Source organism: Folsomia candida, unplaced genomic scaffold (assembly GCF_002217175.1).
Source record: "Folsomia candida strain VU population unplaced genomic scaffold, ASM221717v1 Fcan01_Sc004, whole genome shotgun sequence".
Classification (NCBI taxonomy): Eukaryota; Metazoa; Arthropoda; class Collembola; order Entomobryomorpha; family Isotomidae; genus Folsomia; species Folsomia candida.
In genome coordinates, this window is record NW_019091196.1 from 634,802 (window position 1) to 654,301 (window position 19,500).

At 37.1% G+C, this 19,500-nt stretch overlaps 3 protein-coding genes across 9 annotated transcripts; 1 reads left to right on the forward strand and 2 right to left on the reverse strand.

The window, feature by feature from the left end:
* Positions 1-2,717: 2,717 nt before the first annotated feature.
* On the reverse strand, positions 2,718-6,190 carry LOC118435237. Its single transcript, XM_035850925.1, has 7 exons — positions 6,152-6,190; positions 5,939-6,086; positions 5,795-5,870; positions 5,222-5,432; positions 4,418-4,738; positions 4,290-4,357; positions 2,718-3,009 (listed from the first exon to the last, which is right to left on the reverse strand). The coding sequence occupies exons 1-7, from the start codon at positions 6,188-6,190 to the stop codon at positions 2,718-2,720; spliced, it is 1,155 nt and encodes a 384-aa protein (XP_035706818.1).
* A 684-nt stretch (positions 6,191-6,874) lies between these two features.
* On the reverse strand, positions 6,875-18,844 carry LOC110848585. Of its 6 annotated transcripts, none has more exons than XR_002547755.2 (6): positions 18,310-18,844; positions 11,840-13,074; positions 10,883-11,469; positions 9,817-10,009; positions 7,350-8,808; positions 6,875-6,954 (listed from the first exon to the last, which is right to left on the reverse strand). XR_002547755.2 is itself a non-coding variant. In XM_022095830.2 (5 exons), exons 3-5 carry the CDS (start codon positions 10,992-10,994, stop codon positions 8,280-8,282), a joined length of 834 nt encoding a protein of 277 aa, XP_021951522.2. In that variant the 5' UTR covers positions 10,995-11,469; positions 11,840-13,074; positions 18,310-18,844; the 3' UTR covers positions 6,875-8,279. The 6 variants fall into 6 exon arrangements, 4 of the variants coding, with proteins under 4 accessions (XP_021951522.2, XP_035706903.1, XP_035706905.1 ...); XR_004834647.1 differs by having other exon boundaries at positions 6,875-6,965; XM_022095830.2 differs by having other exon boundaries at positions 6,875-8,808.
* Positions 12,882-17,228, forward strand: LOC110848222 (homer protein homolog 2). 2 transcript variants are annotated; one of them, XM_035851009.1, is made up of 3 exons: positions 12,882-12,979; positions 15,029-15,625; positions 15,965-17,228. In XM_035851009.1, exons 2-3 carry the CDS (start codon positions 15,034-15,036, stop codon positions 16,516-16,518), a joined length of 1,146 nt encoding a protein of 381 aa, XP_035706902.1. In that variant the 5' UTR covers positions 12,882-12,979; positions 15,029-15,033; the 3' UTR covers positions 16,519-17,228. The 2 variants fall into 2 exon arrangements, with proteins under 2 accessions (XP_035706902.1, XP_021951077.2); XM_022095385.2 differs by lacking the exon at positions 12,882-12,979 and adding an exon at positions 13,070-14,554.
* Positions 18,845-19,500: the final 656 nt, after the last annotated feature.

Here is a 19,500-nt window from a genome sequence, read left to right on the forward strand (position 1 = left end):
AGTTTGGAGACAATTTTTACCAAAAATTATCTCAAACTCGAAACTCTCCTTGATTTTGACACCGTTTGAGATTATTCTGAAAAGCGAACTGGCAGTTTAGTGTTGTCAGATAGGTCCGGTGTAACCCCTTGTGAATTCGGAAATTTTTAAATTACAATATTTCTGAAAATGTGAAGCACAATATTGACCCAAGTTTGGAGACAATTTGGGAGAAAACTGGATTGCATGAGAGCTCGAAAATTGACGTGATTTTGACACCATTTGAGATTATTGAGGAGAAAATGAGATTCTGAGTGATTATCAGATGGATTGGTTGAAGCTTCTTCTGGAAATTCTGAAATTCTGAAATTCTGAAATTCTAAAATTCTGAAATTCCTATCATTCTGAAATTCCTATAATTCTGAAGAAAGCAAATTCAGAGACAATTTTGAGGAATTGTATTGCATGCCAAATTTTGCCTGATTTTGACACCATTCGCAATTATTGAGGAGAAAAACCTGGTTACGGGTGATTGCCAGATATCTTCTGTTTACTGGCCTATGAGTTCGGAAATTTTGAATTTTTTACATAATTTTGAAAATAGGCAACACAAAATTGGCCAAGTTTGGAAACAATATTGACGAAATTGTACATATTTCATGCCAATATAAAACGTAAATTTGAAAAAAATTTGCGCGATTTTGACACCATTTGAGATTATTGAGAAGATAAATGATTATGATTAATAGATTGCCAGATCTGCATTTCAACCAATTCGGAAATTTTTAAATTCCGAAAATACATGATACTACTTTTTATTTACAAAATTTTAAAGAAACTTTTGAGGAATTATATTGCATCTCACAACTCGAAACGTGACAAATAATTTGCATGATTTTGACACCAATTGAGATTATGTTAAGAAGAAAACTGGATATTTTGAGTAGTTGTCAAATGTATTTACCGGTTAAGTAACAACAGTTCTGAAATTTTGAAATTCAGAAATTCAAAAAATTCTGAAAATACGTATTGTCATAAGACGTATTTTTAAGGAATTTTATTGCATGACAACTCGGAAAGCACATAAATAATTTGTATGATTTTTCCACCACTTGAAATAATTTTGAGAAGAAAACATTATTTTAGTGGTTTTCAGATACTTGAACGTTATGTATGGATATTTGAATTATTATACATCCGATAGGTTTTATGATTTCTGAAATTTCGAAATTCTCAAATAATTCTGAAAATACACACATAACTTCGCATCTCTCGTCCCAACTTTCCCCCGTTAAGAAATGTCGACTCATCTCGTGTTGGTGAAAGCGGATGAAACGCCTGCAAAAAAGCTTCACCACGTGGGACTTGCACACGTCGTCTTAATCATCTTCCTCTTGACGGTGGCCATCTCTCAAATCATTGAACTTGCCGATAAGGTAGATTTATTAACGTACTTATTAAACACTACCACCACGTCGATATCTTCACTTAATTAACCTGGACTCGTTGTCAAAAATCGTCAAAATCCACACCTTTTAAATCATTTCTCCGCTCTGGGAATTTATTTTAAAATTCTGGACGACAAATTTGCCGTCAGTGAGTTGATTAATGGAATGGCGTCGAGTTTTTTGAGCCAGTTTTGATGAGTTCCAATATTTCTGAAGGCTTCTTAAACTTGAGATCTCCTCAGCCAAAAAGGGTCAAAATTTGAAGTGTATATTTCTAAAAACATTGGGAACGACCTGCTCTACAATGTTGATACCTCGCCTTATCGTTTCTCAGCACATCGTAATTACTTCTGTGTGAATTTATTTCAAATTTCTTGACGAAAATTTGTGTCTCAGGTCTCTGTCAATTTCTTAAAGATATACACTCCAGATTTTGACACTTTTTGAAGGAGGAGATCTCAAGTTTAAGAAGCCTTCAGAAAAATTGGACCTCATCGAAACTGGCTCAAAAACTCAGCGTCATTCGATCAATCAACTCACTGACTAGAAATTTTTTGCCCAGAATTTTAAAATATGTTCCCAGAGCGGAGAAATGACTAAAAATGTGTGGATTTTTATGATGAGTCTTCAATTCCTACGTTAATATTGTAGGTTTCAAAAGTCCTTCTACGCTGCCTCGGGTTACCCCATGACCTTTGTTACATTATCCTAACCACGGGGGGAATTTACTTGTTGAGCTGCGCCATACCGTCGGAACGAGGTCATCCCGCCATGCCGACAACAATTCTGGTCGAGAGACACGTAGAATTATTTGACGACGAGGTAAATGTGAATACGGCGAGCGAATATACGCCACAGAATGATAGTTTTGAAAATGGAGGATTTCTGAAAATGAATATTTCCGAGGATGAATTACTTTTTAATTAAAAAAGAACGCTTGAAAACGAAACTTGTTGATATTTCCGGTTGTAAATAATGAAATGTATTTTTTTCTAAAAACGGGAATTTAATACGAATCCCGTCATATTCTGCTCGAGAGACATGCAAGTTCAGAATTATTTGAATAAATAGTTATGTAAATAAATTCAGAAACTTATGTATATAATTCTGAAAATCAATTATTTTTAATTGAAAAAACTTGAGATTTCCGGCTGTAATAAAATGTACTAATTCTGAAGATGAAATATTTCTGAAGATGAATAATATATTTTTTATTTGAAAAAATCCATACTAAAAAACTTTCTAAAAGATTTCTGATTGCAAAATAATATGCAAAAATCGGTCCTAAATTTACATGGACGCCCTCTTGAAGGAGCGTCTCTTAAACTTGACGTTCGTTTCTGTGATAAGATGCGACTTATCGAGGGGCCTGCAGCGGGAGGGGTAGTCGCCATACATGTAAATTTCTTGGCACACGACGCACACGAATTCCCGGTAGGAAAGACAGCAGAGAACGCCGAGGAGTGGGAAGAGGACCGCAAAAGCGATCCCGATCGGGGTCCAATGCACCTCCAACGTGTCCTTCAACAAGTTTCGACATCGCCGACAGTGAATCGGGACGACGGGGATCATTTGGTAGTAGCTGGAAATGGAAGCAAAATTTGTGTGAAGGGTGAGTTTGAAGGAAATTTGGAAATTTTGATTGGAACTATTGGAACAAAATTGAGATTGTGAGAGTTTTGGAAATTTTGGGTGGAGATTTTGGCTAGAATTGTAATGAGGAACAAAATTGTGAAGAATTTGGGAGTTTTGGAAATTTTATGTTTGGAAATTTAGCTGGAATTGTGTGAAAAAAGTTGTAACACGATTTTGGGAGGTTTTGGGTGGAAAGCTTGGTATCTATTGAGACGATCGTATTGGGCTAAATTTCGATGAATTATAAAACGATGAAGCCCATGAACGATTTTTCTGATTTTTTTATATGATATCAAACAACTATCAAACTACCATTCCTGAAAATTTCAGGAATGGTACATGCCCACAAGTGGAGAAAGAAATATTCCCCTGGGCTATGTTTAACACGTAGTTAGATAGGCCAAAAACAAAAGCGCAGATAAAAATATGAAGACCACGAACGATTTTGCAAATATTTGCATATGTTGATGGTCATACTATTGGTGATTTTTCATCAAAAAATTGAAGATGGTACATTTCTAGGTTTCGAGAAATTAATTCAAATGTATCAAAAAACATGGAATGAAATGGAAACCATGCAAAATTACCACAGGTATTAATAAAATGGTAACCATGTTGCGCGTTGCTACAATTTTGCATAACATTTCCAATGTTTATAAACCACAGCCCGACAAGAAAAAAAAACATTAGTTACATTCATGGGTTGGAAGTGACTCAAATAGGACCCTTGGAGTTATAGTAGACATGCTGAATAATTGTTTGATAGTATAATTTGCCAACGCGCCAAGTTTGAAGTAAATCGGGGTTCATTTGACAAAGTTGAAAATGAACAGACATACGAACAGACAGACTGGCAAAACGGTTCCCCAAGCCTTAAATCGGGGTAAGAATCATTGAGCGCCATTTACTAATCAAAAACCACTGACAACCAACCGAATTTTGATTAGATATATTAGCCCAAAAAATCGCCTTAATTTCTTATCAAAATAATTCAAAACTCATCGAAATTTAGCCCAAAACGATCACCATAACAGATACCCTTCTTTGCTGGAATATATTCTGATACAAAATTGTGACAGGGTTTTGGAAATTTTTAGTGGAGGAATTATGTTGTAAACAAAGTTGTAACAAGATTTTAGGAATTTCTGAAATTTTGAGTGGAAATTTATCTCGAATTATAACGCGAAAAAATTATGAGAAGGATTTTTGGAAATTTTTTCTACCTACCGTGGCGTCACTTTGAACACGTAGCCAAGATGTGTATTTTGAAACATGTGCAAAAGACGTTTCCCAATCTGCAAAAAATATCAATTTTACCCCAAAATTTTTGTCAAATTAGTTAAATTTATCGTCACCTTTCGAAATCTGCGCATCACGACGTTACCCCGACCGTCTTTAATCCTCTGTTTCTTCTCTTTCTCTTTTTCCATACGTTTCTGAATTTTGTCCAGTTTCTCCTGAATTTCTGGAGTAATCGGGTATTTCATTCGGGTCATTTCGTCGAGCTTATCGTAAAATTTGGAGTGGTCGGTCAAATGGTCCCAGACGTAGGAGAGGTCGTGGTGGTACATCAGCTCGCCCGTGTACAACTGCGAAATTCGGCGTTTTCTCTTCTCCTTGTACTTTTTGAGGAGGTCTTGCTCTGTGTCTTGAGCGGCGAAATGGCTGGGTCCGACCTGATTAAAAGGGGACATATTTGCATACATATTTGTGAAATCAGTGGCGGCGGAAGCTTGAGGACAGAGGTCAACACCGCTGAACACCCATATTTTATTCGACCCCGGACCTTTTTTCCCATAATTCCGGTTAAATTTCCTCTTAAAATTTCCAAAATTTCCAAAACCTTTCCCATAATTTTGTTCTAGATTAAAATTCTAGTTGAATCGCCAACCAAAATTTCAAAAATTTCAAAAATCCTGTCACAATTTTGTTTTAGAGCACCATTTTAACTAAATTTTCACCCTAAATTTCCAAAACTCTTAAAATCCCTGTTTGTTAAATTTGTAATCAAAATTTCCAAAACTCTCAAAACCCTTTTTTGTTCCACATTGCTAAATTTCAGATCGAAATTGCCTTCCAAAATTTCCAAAATCTCCCTAATAGACCGGCGTTAACCTCTGATTTAGTCAGCATTTTTATGCGTAAAAATGTGAGGATACCGAATGTCCCAGAAAATTCTGATGCAAGGAGCGACTATCCGACCCCGTCCCGGCAGTCTTGGCGGACCCCACGCTCGCCCTCATTTTCGTCATGGACGACTTTGACGACGACGGCGACGAACTGTTGGAGTCATCTTCTTCCAAAGAGTAGAACGCTCCCGTGGCGTCGAATTGGTAGAGTTGCGTGCGAGACCGTGCTTTCCCGGCGTCACTGAAAATTAAATAATTTTTTTTTCAAAATTTCCAAGAAAATGGATACCTGTTCAAAAATTTAGTTTTCATTCAAAAGTCAGTCATCCCAATTTCTGAGTGAAGATTTTCATTCATATTCAGTAATTTTTGTTCAAGTTCATTTCATTTCACTTCATCGGACTTCATTTCCTACTTTGCCTCATGTGTTAAGCATTTGGTGAAAAATCCTATCATTCACGCTAATTCATTCAGAATCCTTCGGTCAAATTCACTCAAACAGGAAATTCATTTTCATTCACCATCATTCATCATGATAATCAGTCGAATGAAAGAAAGTGAACAGGTATGAGAAAATGGGATAGATTTCTGGCATTTATTTACATGGGATGAACTGCAGGATGTTTTTTCTCCGTTAATTCTGCAAGTTTTTCTTGCTGGCGATGCTTCACTTTTTCACCTGAAGAAATATAATGGGAGGATTGTTATTTTTTGGGCGGGATTTTTTGAAATTTGAAATATTATTACGGCGCGATTTTCTCCGCTCTTTCTTCATCTTTTCGAGTTCCTGTGTTTCAAGGACTTGTTCGCGATATTTTTGCAGCTCGGTGTTCTGCAGTTCTGTATCGCTCGGTTCCGTGACGAAGGCCAAGAGGCGAGAAAATGCGCCTGGCGTCTAAAGTAAAATACATGGGGCTAAATTTTGCATGTGCAAATTAAATGTGCGAATTTATTTTGTACTTCTTTCTCCTCTTCAGGTTTAGACGCTTTTTGGGCCATATTGATAGATAGGATGGAGAAAAGTGAAATATGTTGTGAAAGGTCAGAGGTCAAATTTCTTGGATGAGATTGAGCAGGTCAAGATGACTTATGTAGTCAATATTTTTGCCGTTGAGTGTCGAAGATTCATAAAATTTGCCAACTTTCCATGAAAAATAGTGGTCACAAAATAGTCATGAAATTCAGATGGAAATGATATGAAGGTCAAAGGTCAGTTTAAGATTGAGCAGGTCAAGATGACTTTAATATTCAATATTTTTGCCTTTGTTTACCGTAAGTTCCTTGGAAATTAGTGGTTCATGGAACTTGCCAAAGGCCAAATTTCTATGAAAAATATTTAGTGGTCATAAAATAGGCATGAAATCCAGATGGAAAAGCTAAATATGTTATGAAGGTCAAAGGTCAACTTAAGATTGAGCAGGACAAGATGACTTTATGTCCTCAATATTTTTGCCTTTGTGGTAGGTTCCTTCGAAGTTATTCTCCTCATGAAAACTTATCGAAAGCCAGCTGTGTATTTCCCATGAAAAATAGTGGTCAATAAAACCATCATGAAATCCACCCAGATGTCACATTCTTTGGTGGTTTTATTTGTCATAAAGTGTTTTATGTATGGACATACGAATGACGAGGGGTCAACGACGCCCCAAATAAAATTAAATGCACACATCATAAATCCATCCGTCCAGAGTGATCCCAAAGCATTTTATATGTCTTTATTATTTCTTTTCGGTTCTCTCTTTTTATGATTCCTGGACAATGGACTACTTACTCACTTTTTTATATATACGTATCTTTAATCAGTGGCCGCGGAAGCGTGTGTGGGACAGAGGGACAATGTCCCCACGGTTGTTCGATGTCCCCATCATCTGCCCATCTTATATAAACCCATCCCTCCATTATCCTACAAATGACAATGTACCCCGATGTCCCCACGGCTTCCGCAGCCACTGATTACTTACACAAGTATAACTTGCTTTAATGCAGTGGCCGCGGAAGCGTGGGTTTGGACAGAGGGACAATGTCCCTACGATTATCTGATGTCCGCATCATCTCCCCATCTTATATAAACCCGTCCAATGTTAACGTCCCCACATGTCCCCACAGCTTCCGCGGCCACTGTCTTTAATGTTCCACAGCACCACTGTCTCCCACCCACTCGTAAATTAAATGTCTGTACTTCTTTAGGTAGATGGGTTCATCTTCTCCCATTGCGTAACATATTTTCGTGCAGTTGGCCTGAAACACGTGGCGAATAAATGTGACATTTATCTAATTTGGAACAATTGATTATGTCAGAAATTCCGGGTTGACAGAGTCAAATAAATGTCATCATAAGACATACGCTCCATCCTGGTTCACCCGGGTAACTTGGTCCGGGTTGTTGGAACACCTCCAAAAAAGAAAGGTGTCCGATTCCGTCTGACTTTTTCTCAGGAATTTTTCGCAGTAAGGGAAACTAGCAAGTCGTACTTATTCGAATATGTATGTCTGTACACGTAAAAGGTAGGACGTAGGATTGAGCAGAAATTAGAATACATAAATTTCCGAAAAAATGCACAATATTTTAAAATACTTTGCTGCTTATCATACATAGTCATGGGTTCATAGGTAGTTATTATGTATGCGTATGTAGCTTAAGTTTAACGAGGATGATAAGTAGTACTTACTTATCTGTAAGACTGTAAATATGGATAACTAAGCGTCTAAACATCATCATCACGGGTTCATAGTTAATACACATACATAACTTAACACATAGTTGCATGAATAATTGCTTATCTGTAAATATTGATAACTTATTAGTGTCTCTTCATCCCTAAACTTAACAGGTTCACGAAGACGATAAGTATGTAGTTGCTTATCTGTAAGTATTGATAACTTATGTACTAGCGTCTAAATATTTAACCATTTCAGTAATTAATTAAATAATTTACTTAATTAAACGTATTACATACGGCGGTTCATGGTTCACTTACAGAATAGGTTGTTCTTGAAGTTGTTGCTTATCATGGATAACTTTTCCTCTTAAATACTTAATTACTGTATTAATTAACTTCTTAAATTAATTACTTGTATTGCATTACAGCTACAGATCAAACAATAATTTACTACTTAACGTCGCACCACTGATAAGAAGGAGGACACTGACGCCAAAACTAAGTCGCAATCTTGGCGACGACCCCGATCTCGCCCTCACCTTCGTGTTACACTTATCTTCAAAACACTTGGTCGCATTTGCTGTCCCCTGATCGATAAAAAATTCATGCGAATGGACCCGCTTAATTTGATAACCATCATTAAAGCTGAGTTTTGATAAGTCCTCCTCCATCTCGAGGTCTTGAGAAGGTTGGCCGTACGACGATGACGAGGATGACGACGACGATGGCGTTGACGCCGACGCCGAGCGATTCTTATTTTTACTTCCCGAGGACGACAAGAGGTTGACATGGACGCGGATGGTGGGGTCATTTTCTTGCAATTTTCTTCTCGAGGCGCACCCCCGAACGTAGCCCGTGGTCGTCAGAGAAGTTTCGGATTCAAGTTTTTTACCGTTTTTGGACCCGTCGATGATGGAGATTATCTCGATCGGGGAGACGATACAGACCGAGTCGGATCTAGGGGGAGGAGATTGATTTGTATTAATTTTCGAAAAAAATTTCAGTTTTTGATAATTTTTTTCTGGAACTTGCTGGTAATTTCCCCTACATTTTTTTTTTAATTTTGAAAATTGTGATGAAAATAAGATTGTCGTATTTTCTCATAAATATACATAAATATCTGTCATTTCTGGGATTTTCATAAATTCATGATAAAAATTCTAATTAAAACGTCTGGCCTTATTGGTTGGTCTGGAGCAAAATTTTAATATATATTTTTTTAATATTTAGTATTTTTTGAAAAAAAAAATATGTACAATTATTGACGATACAGACCGAGTCGGACCTGTGGGGAAAGAAGGAGAAGATTGGTTTTTGAAAAAATTTAGAGCAAAATTTGCAAAATGTTTTTTGCAGTTTTTGAAAAATATATATCCCACTATTTTATAATGTAACGGTCCTGGTAAATTGGTAATTGAAATTAAAATTGAAAAAGTAAAACTAAATTATGCAAAGAAAATGACATGATTTCTTGCAAATGTAAAGTTGTAATTTTTCAAGTTTAAAAATATGTAATTAGGCAGTTAGCAATCAATTCTACGAGTTTAAAATTTCCGTAACTTTCCATGTCTATTGATTTGGGTGTAAATTTCTGAAGACGACGTGAAAAATGTTTGGAAGAAGGTCAAACGTGATTTCAAACAAATGGAAATTTTGATCCAAATCATGAAATAGGAAAATTTTAGAAACGCAGATTGGCCAATATATCCTTGAAAAAAATATGAAAATTTTACGCAGTAAGAACCAATGACCTAAATGATCCAAATTTTGTCAATATTTTGTTATTTCTTCTAACGGCGTCAACACCTCACAAAAATACTCTTCAACAAACATTCCCAATTAAGAAATTAAAAATTGTGATAATAAATTCCTCGAAAATAGAATTTCCATATTTTTTCATGCATATAAATCTGTCATTTCTGAGATTTTCATACATAAATAATAACAATTCTCAAATTTTAAAACCTTTGGCATTCTCGGCTGATTTCTTCCCATTTTGTGGAATTTGCCGGGTCCTCCCCCTCCGGACAGGGGTCCAAGGGATTGAAATGGATGATGTGACCCTTCGGCACGAACACGGAGAGCATCGTTCTCTTTACAGATTCGCACACCGCAAGCGAATTGCAGTACAGGGAAAGGCACTCGTAGCATTGCAGACCTGCAGACAGTGCAAAAAATTATGCAAATAGACAACTAAACTATAAAACAGTATTTCGTTGCTTGCGGGTTTGTTGCATTTCTTGGGCTGTAAATCAAGCAATGCAGAAAATGCGAGGTGCAAGAAACTGGGAGAAATATGCGCCATCTAGCCACGCGCTGTATTAAGTATTAATAGCGGCGGGGCGTAGTTTATTGCACCTTGCATTTCTTGCACGCAGGTCAAAATAGCTGCAAAAAACACTTTGTTGATGTAATTTCGTGCAAGTTATAAGTTTTGTAAAATTTTTTTGCAATGCAAATCAAGAAACGCAAGAAATTCGAGGTGCAAGAAACTGCAAAAAGGTGCACGAAATATAAGCGCCACCTAGCCACGCGCCGTATGAACTATTTACAGCGGCGGGAACTTGTTTTTTGCACTGTATTTCTTGCAGGTCAAAATAAACCACTGCAAGAAATCACTTTCCATGGAACAAGATATAGATATAGTCACTTTCTTTCCCTTATTTCTTGCAAATCATTACTTACACCCGAAACCCTCTCCGTAAAAATGTATGCCAAAAAAATATATCTCCCGAAAAAGTATGTCGCGTGCCAGTCCGCAATTTGCGAAGAAGAAGCCAGCAACGACATAATGAATTTTGACGTTTTGTTTGTTTGCGGAGGACTAATTGGATTGTAATTAGTTTTCCCAAAAGAAGACATGCCATGACATGGATCGACATACTTTTTCATGTAATACATAACATAGGACAAGTCGGTCGTTGGGACAAGGAATTGAATAATCACCCCTCCCGCAGGCAGCACAGCACGGAAACGTGCGTTTGCCGAGTAAATAAACATTTATCTTGTTAAATGGACTAGATTGACGTACCGTTCACCCCGATTGGCACGGACAACATGGTCACCACCGCTATTCCCACCAGGAACAAAGTTAACTTCTGGGAGGAGGATGATCTCCACGTTAATGACGACGGTTTCCGCATCCTGTTCAGCCACACCCAAGAAGAGAAACACTTTTCGAAAATTTATGGAAATTTATCTCCCCAAAAATTATCTATTTCCGTTCAGTTCACTTAAAATATAAATTGCCTGTAGTCCCAAATTATGATTTTATCTGTTTTATGTAAATTTGACACGTGTTTATTTTTAGTTTTACTGAAACGTTAGACACACTTTAAAGTTTTATCTATGTAATTATTTCCACTTTTCGGGGGAACACGTAAAATACTGAGGTGGAATTATGTATGATTTTTTATGTACGTAAATTTGACACTTTTTAAAAAAAAATTTATGGAAATTTTATTCACACTTTTTTGTTCAGAAATTATGGTAAAGTTTTCTATCTTAAAGTCCTTGAGTAGAACAGTGATTACTTTTTTGCGAGAGCAAAAACAAAATTGAGGAATTTGAGAAGAAAGAAACTCAGTTTCTGACAAGTTTCACTTTCTTTCTACTGAACTAAGGAGGGGAGCTTGCGAGGTTGATAATAACAGATCCTGATGCCCTTTGGATATGTGATAGGGTCCCATGAGTGTACTAAAACCCTGAAGTGGTTTGACTCCATGGCCACATTTGCGCCCGCCACACCCACTCAAAAATGCAACTATCTGGGAGTGTAATGATGAAAGAAATTTCAAAATCCGAGTAAAATTGGATTTTTGGCGTGGATTTGAGTGAGTGAAAACTGGGGTGAAAGCGTTTTTTGGACATTTTTGAGTGGGTGTGGCGGGCGCAAATGTGGCCATGGAGTCAAACCACTTCAGGGTTTTAGTACACTCATGGGACCCTATCACATATCCAAAGGGCATCAGGATCTGTTATTATCAACCTCGCAAGCTCCCCTCCTAAGTTTGTGTTCTTTTGTCCCAAAAGTTTCCGTGTTCTTGTTCTTGGTCTTGTTCTTCCAAGAAACCTACTTACGAGGATTATTAACAAAAACAACACAACTGTTGATCACTTTGGTTGTGTGAAAATTGGCTCTTTGAGTAATTTTCCTGCTTAGTTTTAAGCTGCTTGAAGATGAATGAGATTCTGTTTTAGGTGATCTGCGAAGGTCCATATACTTTCTCCTCTTCTGGCTAAAATTGCACTAAATTTGCTACGAACGAGGAGGAAGCACAACCACTCCAATCATCATTACCAAGAAGAAACTCTTGAGTTCTGAGTCAACAAGGGAAACCAAAACCAGACCACAATTCCTTCAAATCGAAATCGGTACAGATTTCGCTCCTATTTGTGTCGAAATAGAAGATCCTGCCAGAGAGAGAGCTATGTATTTCCCTTTTATTTGTTCATTCCGGAAACAAATATGAATTTCCAGAAAAACACTTTTTTATTAAATAAATATCAGCACGCCCTGGTTTTCACTTGTGTCAATATTTTGTTCGATATTCAGAAATCCTTCAACTTAGTTCAAGTACTTGAGTAAAATAAGAAAAAAACTGAGAATTTCACTCCACGAACGAAAACTAGTTTAAAACTGGACTGCTTCTTTTCTGTCAATATTTTCGATATTCAGAAATCCAATGTTTTCAATATTCAGAAATCCTGCTGGAGTAACAAAAAACTGGGAATTTCACTCCACACACGACACGAGAAGAGAAAGCCTACTTTAAAACTGGAGAAGAGAAAGTAGACGAGACGGAGAAAGTGGAGCACGTTTGACGGCGACGGTGGTGTGCAGCCGACTGCATAAAATATCTTATGTACGTACGTAGAGTCGATTCGATGGAGTAGTTGAATAGTAGTTGAGTTGATGGGATTTATATAAATGACGATGTAGAGAGAAAGCAGGGAGAGTATTGATTTCTTCCAGTTTGCTTTCACTCTCACACTTTCACTCTCACCACCACCACCAAATCCAGCCAGGACGCAACGCAACTCGCCTCACGTTGTAGACCGACTGACTGATAAAGTCAAGTTGGAGGCACACGAAGTACGAACCGTGGGGGATTTGGTCGGGGGAAAGGTAATTATTTCTCGCTTTCTTTCTTTCTTTCTCGGGGCGATGAGATGGTGATGATGCCTCAAGTTCAAAGGATTTCTTGGTTGAGTTGACGAGGTCTGAAATACAAGGTATATACATACACTGTCAGAAATATGGTGAATTCATTAATTTCTCGGTATTTTATTAAAGGTACTACCGCTTGGTATTAAAATTATCCATTTGAGAAAAAAGGTACATTCATTGTTAAAAATCATTCAGGTATTAATTTCTCGGTATTAAAGATCTACCTCTTTGGTATTAAAATTATCCATACTCGTCCATTAAAATTTATTACCGATAAGATAAAACTAAAATACCAAGCTATTACTACATGACACGCGGTATTACTTATCAATGCATGAATTGAATACCGCTTGGTATTAAAAATTTTTGCTACCAATAAGGTAAAACTTTAGTACGGAGCTATTACTACACAGTGTTACTTATCAATACCACGTTGGTAGAGTCATATTCATACATGAATACCGCTTTGGTATTATTTTAATAACTGTATTTCTAAGAGTGTAGATAAGTTTTTGGTGGTTTGGTTGGGACATGGGAGAGGAAAGATACGAAATAATTAAATTGTGCATCCATTAGTATTTGCTGGCAGGCAGACAATTAATTAATTGATTGTTAGGAGGTGGGTGGATGGGTTGATTAAGTTAGTGGTTCGGAAACCTGGCTGGGATGTTTCTATTTATTTATTCAGTGGCACGTACGCACAATTTCCATATTCTGAACGCAGGCAAAAGTTTCCTGAAATTGGGAAATGATGGGCTTCCCTATGATACATATACATACATAATACATGCGCTTGTCGACATTTGCATATTCTGAATGCAGGCAAAATTATATATGTATTTATTGAACGAGAAACGGGGAAATGATGAGATTCGGTATGAAGTTGTGGGACAAGTTTGTCGAACTTGATCGAATAATGGTCTATTCATCACAGAAGAGGAGAACGTAATAATGGAATAAAAGGGGAGAAAAAGAGAGAGACCGAAGTTTGAGGCAGAATTGACTTTCTTTTTTTAACAATGACTATATACATTTTTACCACTCAAAAACTTATATTTTCGAATTTTTTTGGAGGATTTTGACACCGAAAAATGATTTATTTTATATTTGGGCATTTTAATAAATAATTAGGTCCCCAATTCCCATCGATAATTTTAACAGTTTCAAATTTCAAAGTTTAAAAGTTTTTCATCAAAGTGAAAATCTTGATAAATATTTTTTTTCCAAGAATAAGTCAAAAAAATATCCACTAAATATATTCACAACATTTAATAAACTATCTACCTGACTGACGCAAAGTAAGATTGCATAATTGGATTTGCATACTACGGAAATTTTCATATTTGCAAATATGAGAATATTTGCAAACTGAGGAAAAAATTATGACCAATATTTTATAAATTTTTTCATCAATTTTCTAATTAAATGCGGAAAAAAATACGCCCAAACCAACACGGTTGAACTCACGTAAATAAAAGTGACCGGAAGTAACCACGGAAGATTTTACACCAGCGTCTCAAAATCCATGGAAAAGTAACCCCTCACTAAATAATTGTTTGTTTACTTGTTATTATTCCAAATAAATTTCCCATCATTTTACCCTCGCTTATTTTATCATTACTGCCGAGCATGTAATTATTTAATGTGGGACTGGACGACTTATCGACAAAATCGTCAAAATCTCCACACATTTCTAGTCATTTCTCCTCTCTGGGAACTTATCTTAAAATTCTGCCCGACAAATTTGCAGAGCTGTAGTCGTTCCCAACTTTTTTCAAAAATATACCCTCCAAATTTTTCCACTTCTTTCCGGAGGAGATATCAAGCTTAAGAAACCTTCCGAAAAATTGGACCTCGTCTAAAAACTCCCTCAAAAAACTCGACGCCATTCCATCAATCAACTCACCCACTACAAATTTGTCGTCCAGAATTTTAAAATAAGTTCCCAGAGGGGAGAAATGTGAAGATTTTGACGATTTTATCGATAAGTCCAACCTTATCTTGTAGAAGAAATGGAGACCCAAATCCAGCCGATCTACCTCTCACACGCCCAACTCTTCACCTACTCGTCACAGTCGTCACCGTCACCACCGTCCAAACAATGGCTCCCCGTCCACCCCCTCGCCGTCCCGACGTCCATCATGTTCGACGCGACGCGCGGTCTGTATCGCCTCATTTCGGTCGACCCCACCTGCAAAAACGTCATCGTCAACTCCACCATCGTCAAAGAACTCGACTTCCACAAGACCTCGCAGCGCTTCGGGCACTGGACCGATCTCGCGACCGGGGTCGTTTTCGGCATCGGGTTCAAATCCGAACAGCAACTCGAGGACTTTGCGGATTGCGTGAGAAAGGCGAAAGTCGCGGTGAGTGGGGGTAGTGGGGGACTAAATAAAGCGACGACGCTACAACCACCGCGAAATAATATGGACCCCGACTTCCGCGAATTGTTTGGACGCCTAGGACTGAAGACGGAGCCGATCGAGGTCATTTTACCGCCGAGGAAGGCCCACGATAACGTGGGGATGATGTTGCGGATTGCCCCACCACCGCTCCCGCCACCGCTACCGCCACCGTTACAGATGGACGATGATTCGAGTCACGGTCAGTTTGGCGAAAGTGAAATTGGCGAAAATCTATTTTTGCCAATGTGCTAAAAAATATCGGGAAATGGCCAAATTAATGTCACATTTGGCGAAAAGTCTGAAAAATTGCATTTGGCGAAACATAAATTTTGCGCTTATTCATGCAAATTACTTAAAATTAGAATACAGAGATCGTCTTGAAGCACTATTTTCCAACTTTTTTTGCCAAATGTGACCTTATTTCGAGAAAAGATACATTTTTAACTACGGAAAGAAATGTATTTTTTTCGCCAAATGGGATTATTTCATCGCGAAATTTTTTCGCCAAACTGACCGTTTTCCACCTTTCCCGCTGTAGAAATAGCTCGCCTTTCCGAGGAAAACATGTCCCTCACGAAATCTCTGGCGGACACGGTGACGAAATATCACGCTTGGGAGATTCAACTGGATTCCCTCCGGTGTCAGAATGCCTCCCTGGCCAAAGCGCTGGCGCAGCTGGGCGGGAAAATTGAAGAGAAGAAGCGAATCAACTTTGACCTTCAGGGAGAATGTGACCTCTTGAGGAATGTTTATTTGACCCAAAATAATAATAATTTGGACCACAAACACGCCGCGCTGCTGGGGGAGAAGGCTCGTCTTGAGAAAATTGTGAGGTCAGGCGAGGTCAATCAAGGTCAAGGTGATCCGATGACCTTTGATTATACCAAGAAACAGCTGGAAGATCATTATAAAGTTTTGCTGGACAAGGCCAACCGCGAATTGAGCGCCGCGCTGGAGGAAAATATGGCGGGAAAGGACAGGGTGCAAGAAGTGGACGCGCTTTTTTGTAAGGCTATCCATGAATTGACGGGGATTCATAGGATGATCGGGGGCGCGTTTGGGGGGTCGGCGAGAGGGACCGCGGCCGAGTAAGGGGGGGAATTTTGAATATTTTGTACTATTTATGACTATGAGTGAGATAAATGTGAATAAAATGCGGGAAATTATGAAATGGTATGAAATTTGTGAGACGCTAGGATTACTTAATTATTTGTGTGATTACCTGCTAATTATTTTCGTTATCAATTAATTCAATGCATCATTAGTTTAAAATTTACAAGTATTTTGTACTATTTATGAGTGAGATGATTGTGAATAAAATTCAGGAAATTATGAAAAGGTATGAAATTTGGGAGAGGGCGGGATTAATTAATGTTAATCTTTAATTGTTTGCGTGGTTAACTAATTATTTACGGGATTAATTATTAATTTAATGCATCATTATCTAGTTAGAAATTTGCAAGAGGTCGGGATTACTTAAGTTTGGGAGTACTTAATTATTTGCATGATTGCTTAATTGTACAAAATTTGCGAAAAGTTGGGGTTAGTTAAATTTGTGCTTACTTAATTGTTGGTATGATTAATTAATTATGTACGTACGGTATTAATTAATAAAATGTGTCATTAGTTAGATTAAGACGACGAAAATTGGATGTTTTAGAAAAAGGCAATTCAAAATTATGAATACAGAAAGTGGGTAGACTTTGATAGATGTGAATTCTATCAGTCTGCTCACTTTCCGTTTTATTTTAATATTTGCTAAATACATACTACATACTACTGTATATTGCGAAATATGTCTGAAAATATTTCCCAAAATATTTCCGAAAAGCATGTAAAATTCGAAATTTACAAACCTTTGGCGTCTTAAAAAGCGTGGAAAAATTCGTTATTTTGTACTCCTCGTGTAAGACACGTATTATTAGACTTGACTAAACTTGCTAATATTCTGCACTTTTAAATACTACACAAGAAAATGGCACATGTCTGGTCTGTATTACTTTAATATTTGCAATATTGCAAAATATGTCTAAAAATTATGTAAAAGTTCGTAACTCACAAACCTTTGGGGTCTCGTAAAGAGTGGAAAATTCCAGATTTTTACTGATACTCTTCATGTGCGTTCTTCTTCAACTAAACTAAACTTGTAACAAATACATACATACATTTTTACGAAACAAGATAAACGATGTCTGGTTGCGTGCGCGTAGTGTCAAATCAAAGCCATAATTTTTTACGACATGGTCATAAATAAGTATCATTTAATTTTACAGTGTTTCTTTCTTTGATAAGGGGTCCTTTACTAACTGTTTGCCTAGCGTGTGTAGTGTACCAGTGGCCGCGGAAGCCGTGGGGACATGTGGGGACGTTGACATTGCAGGATGGGGGGAGGGCGGGGTTTATCTAAGATGGGCAGATGGTGGGGACATTTTCCCTCTGTCCACACCAACGCTTCCGCGGCCACTGAAGCTATGTACATACACACACGTAGAAATTAATATCAATAAAATAATTGGATAATGGATGGTTTAACACGTGTACGTATGAAGATATATACGTTCATATAAGAAAAATGCCAAATGACAAGGTCACAATGACTACGACGGCGTCTTATTAAACAAGCAATGCAACCTCTTGATCTTCTTTGCACGTAGGCAAACGCAAACGCAAAACCAATTCATTCAGCTTCCTGCATGAATCGACAATTAGTTGATGCCGATGCATTTGTTAGGTTTGGATTTGTTAGATAGGCAGGGTCGTTGTTACATATATTAAAATTAAAACGACTTCCTGACTGAATCACTTGCTGGAATTATTTACCTGCTGTCATTAATATGCATCCCGTGATAATAATACATATTTAACAAAGCGGAAAATAGTTACCTTTTTTCTTCTTTGTCCTTCTTCCTCTCCAAGTTTTCAATTTTGCACGCTTTTGTCGAAATAATTTGCGTTTAATAACTTCACAAAACGTAACGAGTTATTAACAAGCTCGAATATTTGTACATATTTCCAAGTTTTCAATTTTGTACGCTTTGAGAAAAATGGAGGGTTTACAATAACCGAATAATTTTTTGCACGCTTTAGCCGAAATAATTTGTGTTTAATAATTCCACATATTTGCGATGTAACTTTGTATCCCAAAGTTTTCAATTTTGCACGCTTTGCAAAAATTGAGTGCATACAATAACCAAATAATTCGTATTTAATATTTAGTAACTCCACAAAACTTTACGAGATATTAACAAGCTCGAGTATTTGCTAACTTTAACTTTTGTTTCTGTAAGATTGGCAAATATTTGTAGAACGATGGTAGAAAATTGCGTAAAGATTTACATCTTCTCCACATTCGCACAGAGATTCGCACAAAGCACATGTGATGTGACGGGACGACTGAAAGATAAAAATTGTAAGTAAACAACAAGGCGAGGATGGCAAAGGCAAAAGCAATAATGAAGATGACACTGTTAAAGAACGTACTGCATATACTGCTTGGCGCCTGGCGCTTGCATAGTATGAGCCCAGAATTAATGAATAAAAGTGGTCATGAAAGCGAAAGTGGTAGAGACATTAACTTCTTCCTTCGTTTCGTATATGTACATAAGTACAAATAGATAGCTCCATAACGCATAAAATGAGTGGAAGGTTGAACGTTGCACAAATTTCCATCTCAGCTACTCAACCAGCAGTTAATAACGCCGTTCATATTCAGACGTAATGGTAATCCTTTCAGGCTTTTTTACTACTAGTTTGAGGCTGAGAGAGACTCATAACTAAGCAGAGGGCGGATATATATTTATTTATGAAAATTCGCTAAAATGTGTATATTTACAAAAAAATAACGCCAAAATATTTACAAAACATGTACGAAAAAATCTATAAAAATTATAATTTTCGCAAAATTTGTAGCTTTGAATTTAATACGCTGGGTTTTTTGTGGTCCAATTTCTTAAAGGAACAAAATTTCGTCTGGAATTATTGAAATATTTACAAAATATATATATATGCATTTTTGAAAAAAATATGTAAAAAATTTACGAATTTTTAAAATAATAGCGGAAATATTTATACATA